At 33.5% G+C, this 14,949-nt stretch overlaps 1 protein-coding gene across 10 annotated transcripts in view; it reads left to right on the top strand.

Annotated features, from left to right (window-relative positions):
- The window catches only part of FAM172A (family with sequence similarity 172 member A), a 415,825-nt gene that overhangs the window by 70,304 nt on the left and 330,572 nt on the right, over positions 1-14,949 (top strand). The window contains exon 4 of one of the 10 annotated variants that reach the window (XM_021085392.1): positions 11,563-11,672. The exons of the other annotated variants lie outside the window; for them this stretch is intronic. Coding sequence (XP_020941051.1) covers positions 11,563-11,672 — 110 coding nt within the window. The remainder of the gene's footprint in view (positions 1-11,562; positions 11,673-14,949) is intronic. 10 annotated transcript variants of the gene reach the window in all.

The following is a 14,949-nucleotide window of genomic DNA, read 5'->3' as shown; positions in this document are numbered from 1 at the left end:
TGAACAGACACGAATATGCCCATGTTGCTTGCTGTGCTATGAGTAATAAAGGCCTTTGTTTCAACCCATCAGTCAGTCTTCTGCCAGCATCCTTGAAACAGTAGTATGCTAACTTCTTACCTTGCAAGTGAAATCTCAGACCCTTTACAGTTCCTGAGAGCTGGTACCTGCTTGTTAAACTTGTTCAACCTAAGATACTGTTTAAGTTTCTGGCTATATTCTGTAGCATACATCTTATATTTTTCATTGCAGCTATTGCTGTTTTTTTCTTTTTATACTTTTAATCTTTCATAACATATATCATTGCCACATAATATAGAAATAGATAAATTAATTTTTTAAGAATTGTATGGCTTTGGAGTTCCTGTCATGGCGCAGTGGTTAACAAATCTGATTAGGAAGCATGAGGTTGTGGGTTCAATCCCTGGCCTTGCTTAGTGGGTTAATGATCCGGCGTTGCCATGAGCTTTGGTGTAGGTTGCAGACACGGCTCAGATCCCACATTGCTGTGGCTGTGGCGAAGGCCAGTGGCTACAGCTCTGATTAGACCCTTAGCCTGGGAACCTCCACATGCTGTGGGAGCAGCCCTAGAAAAGGCAAAAAGACAAAAAAAAAAAAAATTGTGTGGCTTTTTGCTGTGTTTTACAAATGAAGATAGTAGCAGCAATTTAAAAATTATATTTTTCCACCTTTTTATCTTGACTTATTTTTCTGGAAGGAAAAATATTTTTGAGAATCATTTTTGTCTCTTTCTTATGGGGTATGCATTTGTCAGATGGTTCGTTAGAGATGACACCAGTGGCCAGAAAATAGAACAATGACTGTTTCTATAATTGTATCAAATTTGTGGCATAAGTTTCTTTAGAACTAAGTTAATGCTATGTTTACACTCAAAACCAAAAATCTTGTTTTTAGTTGTAATTTTGAAAAGCTAACTCATTTTCTGTTGGCAAAAAAAAGGCAATAATGGTATACTTTGTTATTGTTATTACTCTGGCAGTTTAAAGCAATTTTTTATTGTATAAGTAATTTTCATTTCAATATCTTATTGTTTTATTTGAATGTATCCTTCTACTCACCTTATAAAATGCATGATTCCTTTTTTAGCTTATGTTAATTTGAAATAAAATGTTTCAACAGTTTATACATTTCTACCTCAGGAGACTATGATATACTCAATAAAATAGTTGAAAATATATCTGCATTTTACTGTTTAAATTAGCTTTTTAACTTGCCATAATTGTAGTTTCATTTACAATTCTAAGAAATAATACAGATATATTTTGTGTACCTTGACTCCATTTCCCCCAATGCTAACATCTTGAAAAAGATAATGCAGTATTGCAACCAGAATATTGCTATTTATTGGGTCAAGGTTTGAAACATCTTGATGACCACAAGCATCTCTTATATTGCTATACCCACTTCCTACCTACCTCAGCCCCTTCTTAACCCCTATATCATCAATCATTTCTCCAATTCTGACTCTTTCATTTCAATATTTTATAGATGGGATCATAGAGTTAGTATATAACCTTTTGGGATTGTCTGTTTTCATTCAGCATAATTCTCTGGAGATTCATTCACTTTATTGCATGTATCTTTTTTATTGTTGAGCATTATTCTGTGGTATGGGTATACCACAGGTGGTTTAACCATTCGTCTGTTGATAAACATTTGGGTTGTTTCCATTTGGGACTATTAGGAATAATCCTGTTATAAACATTTGTATATAGGTGTTGTGCCAGGATAATTGCTTATATTTATGAGATAAATGCCTGAGAGTGTAATAGCTGGTTCATATGGTTAGTTACATTTTTAGTATTTTAAGAAACTGCCAAGCAGTGTTTCAGAATGACTATATCGTTTTACAGTCCCACCAGCGATATGAGTGATCCAGTTTCTCTGCATCCTCACTAGCATTTGATGTTGTCACTATTTTTTATTTTAGCCATTGTCATAAATGAGTAATGGTATTTTTGTTATGGTTTTAATTTGCATTTCCCTAATGGCAAATGTTGTTTGTTGTTTGTTGGGTTTTTTTTTTTTTTTTTTTGTCTTTTTTTTTTTTTGCCTTTTCGAGGGCTGTTCCCGTGGCATATGGAGGTTCCCAGGCTAAGGGTCAAATCGGAACTGTAGCCACTGGCCTATGTCAGAGCCACAGCAACGTGGGATCCAAGCTGCATCTGCAACCTACACCCCAGCTCACAGCAACACCGGATCCTTAAGCCACTGAGCAAGGCCATGGACCGAACCTGCAACCTCATGGTTCCTAGTTGGATTTGTTAACCACTGTGCCACGATGGGAACTCCCCAAATGTTGTTTAACATGTTTTCATGAGCTTTCTTGACATCTTTATATTCTCTTCAGTGAAATGTCTCAATGTCTTTTGGCCATTTACTAATTGGATTGTTTGAGTTCTGTTTTAAATTTGAGAGTTCTTTATGTATCCTAGATACTAGTTCTTTTCCAGATATGTGGGTTGCAAATACAATCATTGCTCATTGTTATGGAATTTATATTTATGCATTTGCCTACTAACAAACTAATTTGTAAACCTCAAATCAATACTTGGAGTGCTGCAGTCATTTGCAGATATGTGTAGTGTGGTGAAAATATTGAGTCACCAATACACCCATTTTCAGCAAAGGTGAAGCAAGTGATACTCTAATTTCTTATTTTAAATCTCCTACTGTAAACTAGTGTCTACAGATTAGTTAGTGCCAATTTTTTTACATTTTTGTGCTTTTGTGTGCCTTGTAGAAAATATACATATTAGATAAGCTTTGTTCATTCATGACTTACAGTGCTATTGGCCATAAGCTCCATGCTAATGAATCAGTATATATTATATAAGGTGATTTTAAAGAGAAACACACATAAAGTAAGTTTATGTATTGATCATTTGATGAAAATTGTACAGAGGCTTGCAGGAAACTGTAGTTTGATATTTGCTAATTCCATGTTCATGGAGAATCCATAATAGAACATAACTACCATGAATGAAGGGAGTCATTTATATATTCTCTCAATTTGTAGCTTGTCTTTTTATTTTCTTAACAGGTCTTCCACAGAGCCAAAGTTATAATTCTAATAATGTCCAGTTTATCAGTTTTTTTCAAATCATGCTTTTAGTGTTACATCTAAGGCTCTGCTTAGCTCTAGATGCTGAATATTTTCTTCTGATTTTTTTCCTACAGGTTTTGTAGTTGTATGCTACACAATTCAAATACATGATCCTTTTTGAGTTGAGTTTTGTATTAGGTATAAGAAGTAGATTTTTTTTTTGGCCTGTCAATATTCAATTGTTCCAGCACCATTTGTGAAAAGACTGTCTTTCCTCCAATTAATTGCTTTTACATGTTTCTCAAAGTTTATTTGGGCCTATGTGAGTGTCTGCTTCTCAGTTTTCTACTTTGTTCCATTGATGTGTGTGTGCATTATTCTTCCAATACTACATTGTTTGGATTGCTGTAGTGATATGTCTTGAAATTGGGTAAACTCATTGCTCTCACTTTATTTTTTTAAACTGTTTTATTTATTCCAGTTTCTTAACCTTTTCATGTGTATATTAAAATAATTTTTTCTGTATCTACAAAAATAGTCTTTCTTGGATTTTAATAATTGGAATTGAATTAACCTGCTTGTAAATTTGTGGAGAATTGACATCTTTGTTATGTAGAGTTTTATATGAACATATATGACTTGTATTTCTTTATATTTTTTATTTCTTTCATCAGTGTTTTGTAATTGTCAACATGGAAGTCTTATACTCATTTTGTTTATTTTATACCTGAGTATTCCATTTGCTTTGTTGTAAATGGTATTATATTTTTAATTTCAGCGTTCTTATTTTCATTGTTATATATAGAAATATAATTGATTTTTGTCAGTTTTTCTTGAATCTGACCGGCCTTGCTACACTCACTTCTTTATTCTAGAATTTTATTTTTTCTTTCTAGATTCTTTGGGGTTTTCTATGTAGATAACCATGTCATCTGCAAATAGGAACAGTTTTATTTCTACTTTTCTGATTTGTATGTCTTTTATTTCCTTTTCTTGTCTCATTGCACTGGCCAAAACTTCCAGCACTATGTTGAATTAGAGTGTTGAAAGTACAAATCTTTGCCTTGTCCCCAGTTTTAGGGAGAAAGCATTTAGTGTTTTACCATTAAGTATGATGTTTTGTTTGTTTGTTTGTTTTGTCTTTTTGCCATTTCTTGGGCCGCTCCCGAGGAATATGGAGGTTCCCAGACTAGGGGTCCAATCGGAACTGTAGCCGTCAGCCTATGCCAGAGCCACAGCAATGCGGGATCCGAGCAGCATCTGTGACCTACACCACAGCTCACGGCAATGCTGGATCCTCAACCCACTGAGCAAGGCCAGGATCGAACCCGCAACCTCATGGTTCCTAGTCAGATTCACTGCACCACGACGGGAATTCCAAGTATAATGTTAACCATAGGTTTTGTTGTGGATGCTCTTTATCAAGCTAATTGAATATGTGACTGTATACCGAAGTATTTATTTTTGCTTTTAAAGTTGATCTATTTTTTGGCTTATCTGTCATGGTGCCAGTAGTTGGAATTTATGTGTAGCTGTTAATATAGAGTAACTGAAATGCCCTTACAACTTTATTCAAACTCTCCAAAACAGATTTACCACTGTTGATACTAAAGACAGTATGGAAAATGTTGCTTTGTGTGTCTGGGTTTGTCCCCACTCTGCATATTACGGCTTGATCGCTTAGATATTTTTCTCTGGTCTTCCTACTCTAGTTGGGGATGCCTTATCTTCTCATCTACCCACTTTATGAATGTTTATTTAAGATTAATGATATGCTGGACCAGATCCTCCTGCTTATTTCTTTGAAAGTATATTAGCTTTTTGATTCCCTATAAACCAGAATTTCACAAGTTATTTCTTTCAGTCACTAAAGAGAATTTTATGATTTTAAGAGTTGACATAGATTAGAGAAAAAAGGAACATTTTCTGGGCAGCACAAGGGCTTCTTTCTGTGAAACAGTTTGAATATTTTAGATATAAGGGACTATTATTTAATAAAGTTACAATAAAATATATTGATCAATAGATTAACACATTTCTCAATAGATAGGATAGTAAACAACCATTGCCCTCTAAATGGATTCACTCAATTCAGACATTTGATCTGCCCTTTCTAACCCTTGTTGGCACTCCAAGGTTTTGCTGCTGTGTGTGAGAACCCAAGATAAGCCTCAAACTTGGATTCTCTCTGAAGGTATAATGAGCTACCACCCCAGCCATTTGGCACATCACCCATGTTATTTTAGAAAAAAAAAAAAAAAAAAGCCTTTCAGTGGAATGGGATTATTTTACTTTAGCAGTTTTCTATGTTATAAAGTTTAATTGCAAGTTTAAATGAACAGAAGTAAATTTGTGCCCATATGGCATTAAAGTATGTTAACTTTAGGGGAGAGAAATAATATGAATAATGCTTAGAGATGTTTTTTCTGTGCCAGAAACAAAAGCATAACATTCTTAAAATTGTATTTTCACTAAAATGTACCTGTCTCAGAAAAGAATATAATATGTTTTATGCTTTTTTTCCCCTTTCTTGAATCATGGACAGTTCTAAAAGTAGAATATGATTTGTAGCCTAGTAATGGTTTTACAGGCATCACAGTAACTGGGCAAATAATCTATTGTAAATTTCCTACATGTCTATTGATGTCATTAAACACAAGCATATTGTATTTCAGAATCATTTAGTCATCTTCACTGTTGCTGACAGTTGGTGCATTAGTTCATGTTAAATGGAAGATCTCTTTAAACTATTCTTGGCATTTCCTAGATTAGATGAATTATGAATTTGATTATTAAAATTAACCTTTTATGTTCATCTGGTATGTTGTTCTGAGCCAGTGTCCTTTTGTACTAGATCTTTATCATTCTGTGCTCTAGGAAAAAAAAATTATTCAGGTAGATATTTAATGCAAAGTATATTTTGCATGAAATGAAGTTTGTAATATGTACAGTTTGTTTTTACATACAAATATTTTACAAATATATCTTGTGTGAGCCAGAAAAAGAGTAGATATATTCTAATTTTGCACATCTTTTTATTTTGTTCTTCCTTTCCTCAAAATTGATTTAAGATTTTGGAAATAATAGAAATGAAAATTAGGCTAAATTATACTAGTACCAGTAAAGATAAACTATATTTGACTTCTAAAATGTATGCTAATTGATGCCCTCCACCATACTCCCATCTCAATACTCTCTAGGTTTCAAGAACATTTTGTTAAATTAGTTAAAGGGAAAAGATTCTAAAAAATCATGCTTGGCTATTATGTCATAGGCAGATGGGCCTTCTCAATTATGCTATTTATTTTATTCTTCTTCATGAATTTGTCAGTTTTTTCCTCCCTGATTTTTAAAGAAGAGACTGCACAAATTGTTCCTTGAACCTCTTTTTCCTTTGAGGATGCACTCATGCTTCCACATATATCCATATTCATGTATGTGTGTGTGTACAGACACATACACTATTTGAAATCTCTTTTGGGGCATTTGGGAACTGTTTGATCAGAATAGAGGGATTCTGATTGTGGCATGATATAGACTTTAGAAGGATTCTGGAACTTAATTTATTCAGAATGTGTATTTGAGGTCAGTATAATACTATTGAAAGTTTTGTATGGATTTCCTTAACAAAAACTGTTTTACGTCATTGACTGTAAATTGATTTTTAAATGTTTTACAGTGCAAAAAGTTGTGTTTGGCCATTTTTACAGATGAAATAGTCTGAGCAAGAGGTTAATTTATTGCATGTGGTTATTAAATCTTGGATTAGGAAGTCATGAATTCCAAAGGCATTTGAACTCGTTTTTTTAAGAGTAACTTCTAGGAATTAGCAGAGATGTCACTTGAAGACGGGAAGACCAATTTGTTAGTGTTTATAGGCATTAGGTTTCCCAAACCTAAGATTAAATGTGGCTTTTAATTGCTAAGAAGTATGTAGACTATATTATGTGAAGAGAATGTGCATACTTTTTAGCTTTGCTTAGGATCCTGAAATATCTTGTTGAATGCAGAATAACTAGTTGAAGCTATACTGGGATGCTTAGAAAACATATTCAGTGTTAATCTGCACTCATTTTCCAACTAGCTCCTAGAACAACTGTCTGTGCTATGCTAATGTTAAAATGAGCTGAGGTGCACAACTAGTATATCAGATAAAATATTTGTTTGCTCAAAACTACTTTGGCTGACTAGACATGTTTTGGAGCCTGATAACAAGTTGCTCAAGCAACTTATGTGTAGTGATGGTTGATTTGTTGGAAATATTAAAAATGCAACATGAGTATTGACAATTAGGAAGTAAAAACAGCTATCAGATCCACCTGGCACATAGAAACTAGAGGTGAGATGTTTAGTTGGGAATTGGTCTATGAAGTAATAAAGAGCTGTCCACTTTATTTGTTTATTTTTTATTATGTGTCCCCTAAGAGGAGATACCTGTTCCCCCCCACCCCCCGCCACTGGATTTCCAGTGCCTGGATCAATGACTGGTATATAGCAGCTTCTCAATAAATATTTGTTGACTGAGCATACTACTTGACAGAGAGCAAGAATGAGACTTCATAGTGATTAATACTTTATTCATTGCTGTAATCAAGAGTAGAAGATTTCAAGTAGAGGGTAAATATTATTTTGGTTTGCTTTCAAACAAGATATTGCTATCTCAGATCATAATTATTTATTAGAAAATTGACATCAAATTTATATTTTTGTAAGTGAGGGACATTTTCATGGCATCAACTGCTTGAATGAAAAAGATTCATAAAATGGGCAAATCTCATTTTAGGGAAGCAGTTTCTTTCTAGGGTCATAACATATGTAACACTGGAAGTCAGGGATTATAAAACAGTGTAAGTAGATACCAGAACGTAGGATATTCTTTACTTGAGATATTTTAGGGGCCAGTGTGAGAATCCTGACTTGGACTTGTGGAACAGTGAGAGTTTATTTGGGGCCCCTCATTGCACTGAGCAATCCTACAAGTCATAGAACATGTTAAACACTCTAGTGGTCATCATTCGCACACAAACTTGAGGTCTGAAGCAATGCACTACCCATAAGTTTAAAAAGTCTGCTGAAAACTTAACATGAGCTCTACCCTCTTGACAAATATTTAAGTGTACTACAGTATTGTTAATTATAGGCACGTTTTAAAGCAGATCTTTAGAATTAATTGTTCTTATATAGCTGAAACTGTATTCCTCATGAACAGCAACTTGCCATTTTACCTTACCCCAGCCCTTGGCAAGTACCATTTCACTCTCTGTTTCACTGAGTTTGACTATTTTACATGCTTCATATAAGTAGAAACATGCAGTATTTAGTATTTTCCTTTGATAATTGACTTATTTCACTTTGCATAATATACTCCAGGTCATTCATGTTGTTATGTATGGCAGAATTTCCTTCTTTTTGAAGGCTAAATAATATTCCATGCTTTGTAAATACCACATTTTCTTTACTCATTCCTCCCTTATTGGACTTTTGGGTTGAAATGTTTCGTATCTTGGCTATTGTGAATAATGTTGCAAGGAACATGATGGTGAAGATAACTCTTTGAGATTATGTTTTTCATTCTTTTGAATGTATACACAAAAGTAGGATTACGAGGTCATATGGTAATTCTATTTTTAACTTCTTAAGGAACATCCATACTATTTTCCAAGTGGCCACACCATTTTATATTTCTACCAACAGTATACAAGTTTTTCAATTTCTGAAATTGTTGTGGTTATCATCCATTTATATTCTTTTGGTAAACATATATTTGATATGCATCTGCCTTGCATATTCCATGCTCATGGCCAGGCTCATGCTCATTACTTTTCAAGTAATTTATAAAAGTTATTACTTCATTTTACACTTAAAAACTGATTTTACTTTTTAACTCTTTTATATGCATTATGTCATATGATTCTTATAGGCATGTGTGGTCAATCTCCTCTTAGAATTGTTATTAGGAATTTTCTAAGAACCTATTATACATTTTTAATTTGAGCTTTTGTTGTTCAAACTAGGCTCTCTGCAAAATTGTAAGCTGCTTACATTGTAAAGGAATTTGGAAGTTCTCATTAAAAAATAGCTTTGTAATTCATAATTTTTCAAGATATACTTCTACGAACATTTTTATGTCAGTACATTTATAGGATTGAGCAAAAAATTTTATAGTAGATGGCATGAATATTTTACTTTGCATCTACAGTGCAAAAGAACAACAAAAAATGTGTGGGGAATTCTGTTTTGAGCTGGCAAGTCTGTGGGTTTAATTTGAATTCACTGAAGAGAGTGGACTTCGTAGATTCACAGTTAATGAGCCATTTCTCTTAAAGTATTCTGTCACTATGGGATTGCATACAGTTAGAACTGACAGTTGGAAACGTGCTGAGATAGGAAAACTAAAAAACAGCTGTCTCTCTGGGCAAATGGTACCAGCTGGTGAAGCTCGCCAAAGGAAAATATTTTATATAATAAAGTAGCTTTCAGATATCACTGAAGTTGTGTGTTACATATTTAAGGTATTTTTTTTTAAACTTTGCTTTTGTCAAGGTATACTACTGAGATATTTTTTTCAGTTTAAGAAGTTTTGTATTTTGTTGACAACTAATCTCTTTAACCTGTATTCCTTAAACAATGTATAAGACTTTAAAGTTTACTTTTTGTACTTGTGTGGGAATCATTGGAAAGGTGTTTTTGTTTCTTTATGGGTTTTAGAAGTAGAAATATTTTTTTTTTCTGTTAAGTCTTTTCTAGAATGAAATCGATTTTTAAAATGTCTTGAATTGTTTCAGAAATGAATGGTTATGTTCTCAAACTCTGAGAAAAGATTTATACCACTGAACTTAAATTTTGATGATTCTCTTTCTTTGATATTGTCAGATCTTACTAATAAAAATTATCACTTAATTTGTAAAAATTACCTATATTTTATCTAAGTAGGGATCTATTACTTTTTTGGCAGAGTGATGTATATTGAATTTCTAGAATGTTTGTATTCTGAGGTTCTTTAGTTTTGTACATGAAGAAACTGTATAATTAATGTTTGTGCAAAAATAAGAAAATGACTAGTGTATGTTACAGACATCAGTAGAAGTTCATCCTGTCACTCATAAGAAAAAAACCTTAGCTAAAAGTAATAAATCTAACTGATTATATTGTGTATTTGGTAGTAATCTAGCTTCCCTCCTCTTTTAGTTTATTCACTATACGTTTTTGTCTCACTTTATTAATGGTTTGTATGGAATTTACAATATGCATCTTCAGCTTACTACAGTTAATCTTCAAATTAACTGTATTCTCACATATAATATGAGAATTTCCTAACATTGTATTTTAACATCTACCTATATTTATTTCTACCTGGAATCATTTTCTTTAGCATAAAGAGCATTTTACAATATTTCTAGTACCATCCTTTTTTTTTTTTTTTTCCTGCCTTTTAGGTCCATACTCACGGCATATGGAAGTTCCCAGGCCTAGGGGTGAGTTGGAGCTGCAGCTTCCAGCCTACACCACAGCTACAGGAACATCAGATCCAAGCCGTGTTTATGACCTACACCACAATTTGTGGCAATGCCAGATCCCCAACCCACTGAGTGAGGCCAGGGATTGAATCCATATATTCACAGATACTAGTCAGATTTGTTTCTGCTGTGCCACGATGGGAACTCCCTCTAGTACCATTCTATTGGCATTTAGTTTTCTTGGCTATTGTCTGAAAATGTCTTTATTTTGCCTTCTTTTCCAAAAGATACTTTCCATGTATTAGACTTCCAGGTAAGGGATATATATATATGTATGTGTATATATATGTATATGTGTGTGTGTATATCACATATTATATTATCGTGATATATATAATATATATTATAATATTTTTTTTTTCTTGGAATCCTTTCAAGATATTTTCCCATTGTCTTCTGGTTTGTAATCTTTCTGTTGAAAAGTTAGTGGTAATTCTTATTTTTGATTTCCCAGTGATTTTTCTGGCTGCTTTTGAGATTTTCCCTTTATTACCAGTTTTCTCTTGGGGTTCTTTTCTTCACTAACTTCTTTGTTGAGCTTCTTGGATGTGTGTTTATAGTTTTTATCAAATTTGGAAACTGATCTACCATTATTTTGAAAAACATTACTTCTCCTTCCCCTGCCCTCCATTACCCCAGTTACATGCATGTTAAGCTGCTTGTCATCGTTCCACAGGTCACTGAAGTGTGATTCATTTTTTGTCTTTTCTCTTTTTCATTTTGGATAGCTTTTATTACTATATCTTTACATTTTTTATCTATTCTCCTGTGGTATTTAATCAGGTGTTAAACCTATTTGCTGAGTTTTTTATTTCAGATAATGTATTGTTCAGTTCTGAGCAGTTCCATTTTTGGTTCTGTTTTTTAATCTATTTCTTTTCTTACTATATTTATATTTTCCTTTATATCTTTGAATGTTTTTATAGTAACTGGTTTAATGTGCTTTTCTCCTAATTTCATCATGTCTATCATTTCTAGGTCTATTTTTATTGACTGATTTCTCTCCCAGTTATGGATCACATTTTCCTGTTTCTGTGAATGTCTATAGTAATTTGTATTGGATGATGGACATTATTAATATTATATTGGTGAGTGACTGGATAGCATTGTCTGTCTTTAAAGAAAATTGAATTTGAATTTTGTTTTACTAACGGTTAAGTTTGTTGTGGAATAGTTCATTCATAGATTTGTTTTAAATCTTTCTAAGGTAGATCTAGAGTAGCATTCTCTGACCACTATTTAATACTCCTGAGCACTCAGTGAAGCCTTTTCACTCTAACTGATTTGAACCCAAATATTTCAGAGTCCTATATAGAGTTCTTCAAATTGCTCATTTTGAAATTTTTCAGTATTTATTTTCCTCAGTAATTTTCTCACCCTAGTGTTTTGTAAGTTTTACCCTATGCATATACAGTGTAGGCAAAGACATACAGAAACTCATACATAGATTTCTGTTGCACTTTTTCTGCACAACTCCCTTATCTATGGTATTGTACTCTAAAATTCCAGTTACCTCAGTTTCCCAGAACTCAGATCTCCTTCCCCTCAATTCACTGAGGCCAGTGGGTTCTGTTAGGGTTCTTCCTCCCAGGACACAATCTAGAAATGGCCCTCAAGGAGTTTCTGCTACAGCCCAGCAGGTTAAGTACCCGGTACTTTCTCTGCCTAAAATCACTGCTGAGGTGCAGATTCGATCTGTGGCCTCATGCAATGGTTAGAGGCCTGGTGGTGCTGCAGCTGTGGTGTAGGTTACAACTGTGGCTCAGAATTGATTCCTGGCCCAGGAACTTCCATATGCCATGGATGTGGGGAAAAAAAAGAAATGACCTTCAGGCAGAAAGCCAAGATTATATAGGGTTCATCTCCTTTAGTTTTTTTCTTTGAGGGTTCATAGGTCTATATTGCCTGTTTTTACTCTCCAAAACAGTTCAATATGTTTTATACACTTGTTTATTTGTTAATAAAGAGAAGGCAAATCCAAATATTAGTAATTTCCCTTTGGCTGGAAGCTGAAACCTAACAACTTATTGTACTTTTTTTTGGGGGGGGTGCTGGTCCTTATTTATTTATTTTTGCTTACAGTGTAGTAAAAACAGAAAGAATGCTGGAAACGTCTCTTCCTCTCACTCCATTGGAGAGGTTATGAAAGAGAGTATCTTCTGATTTAAGATAGTCCATCTTAGAATAGTGGTTCCCAGCAGAAACCACATCATGTTCAGTAGAATTGTCCTCTATTTCAGCTCAAAAACCATTAGACCATTAAAGCTCTCCTTGTAGAAAGGCAAAAGGAGAGTGGTAAAAATAGTTTTAATTCCTGCTATCATCATAGGGAATAGTTACCTTTCTTTGAAAAAAGATAAAGAGGCAAAGTTTTAATCCACAGTGTAGTTGCCCATCTTTCAACAAATTCAGATGACATTGCAAAGGCTACTCTGAATTTTATCAATCTACCAGATTTTTTTGTCCCTAGTCACAGTGTAGTCTTATTCTTTATGTGAGTGCTTTTCCTTAGAAGAGTAAATAATTTACAGGAAACTTATTATTTACATGACCAATACCTGATTTATATATAGCTTGTTTCTTTTTCTGGCTTACTGATAACTGTTTTTAAACCATTTATTTTCACATATTAGCCTACCTTAGGTGTATGAACTATAATGTGTTTCCTTGAATATGTTAATAAACATCAGCCCAAAGTCATCCACACATGTCTATTTGCCTTTGAGATCGTTTTTATAAATGTCTACTTCAGCAGAGTGATAAGAAAAGAAGAAAAAGATAATGAAAAGTTAGCATGATTCTTTAGCTAAATGCCTGACAGTGATAGTTTTGTCCTGAGTGTCTGAGTTCAAGAACCATGCCAATCATAATCCTTCTTGTTTTGAAACATAGATGTTAATATTACTCAGAGTAACAAGAAAAATTGGGCTCTAGTGTTTAATGTCATCTGCATATACCTAATGTTAAAACTAAAATCATATGATTTTATGTGGCCAGGAAATGAATCGAGGGCAGTGCTTTTTAATAGTGTACATTTCAGAAAAGATGCTGGTCACACTTTTTTCCACTTTTGGGCCAGAAAAAGGCATGCTTTGAGAAGACTTTTGTTAAGGCCAGGGATACTTAACTCCAGGATATAGTTTTTAGGGGGTTGGCTCTTTGAACCTCAATGGGATAAAAATGACATCTTTATTTTTACTAATCTGTAACCTAAGTTTCTTTTAATTATAACTATAGGCATAAAATATAATAATAGCACTCTTGTGACTTTTTCACCATTAGAAATGATCTGTTTTTATATGATAAAATTTTAGGTTTTGATGTATCTAAAGTGCATTGATAAGGAAGGACATATAAAAATATATCTTAAATCTGGTATTTAAAATGTTTGGACTGCATTCCACTATAATTGGTTTCCTTTATAATTCTGTATATTTTAATTTAAAAAAAAAACAGAAACATTGTTCTGAGAAGAGTCCATCGACTTCATCAGACAGCTGGAAGAGCATTCTTCATTTGCTCACACATTAAGAAAGCCTAGCTTCGGCAATTAAAATTACTCTCTTTTTACTTTACCTACATTGAATATCCTCTTTTTTGGCTCTTGCCTGCTGATATTAGGTTACTCATAGATCTTTAATTTCAGTTTTATGTCTCACTCTCGCTTAGCATCTTTATTTATTGACCACATAACACAGGAGATGGAATGTATCATGTAAGTTCAGAAAACAGGTTCTAGACTCCAGAGTAGGCAGATTTCCTAGGTTTCAGTTCAAACTCTAAAACTTATTTAGCTGTATAACTATGGGTAAGTTATCTAACTTTTCCAATAGTTAGGGTTCCTCTTATCAAGGGTTGTAAAGACTGAAAAAGTACAAATTTATTAAATCAGCTTATGTTAGTGTGAGTACTCTGCATATGTTTGCTATTATTACTCTTTATTCAAAAAAATTTTTGATTGTCATCACATGAGCTAGGCCTTAGACATTCAGACCCAGACAAATATATACATACATATGTGCGTACATATATATTTACTCGTTTCCCAAAAGCTAAAAGTCTAATGACAAAGATGGCAAAGACAAATCTTGGAGAGGACATTTTTATAATTATTAATAATATAAGTATTAGGAAGGATGAATGCAAGATTCTTAGCTATGTCTTGAGCATAGATTCAGGGCCAGGCAAGGAAGACACTGAAGCTGAATAAAGAAAGGATGGAATGAGCATTCCCGGCAAAGCAATGCTATTTGAAAAGGCTCTGAGGGGAAAAAGATCCTGATTCATCTGAGAATTGAAAAGAAAGTCAGTGTTGTTACACAGTATGGAGAATGAGGAAAGAGAGTCGGTATAGGATGAAGCTTG

Source organism: Sus scrofa, chromosome 2, assembly GCF_000003025.6.
Source record: "Sus scrofa isolate TJ Tabasco breed Duroc chromosome 2, Sscrofa11.1, whole genome shotgun sequence".
NCBI lineage: Eukaryota > Metazoa > Chordata > Mammalia > Artiodactyla > Suidae > Sus > Sus scrofa.
Note: the sequence above shows the minus strand (reverse complement) of the source record. Positions and strands in the feature narration are given on the sequence as shown.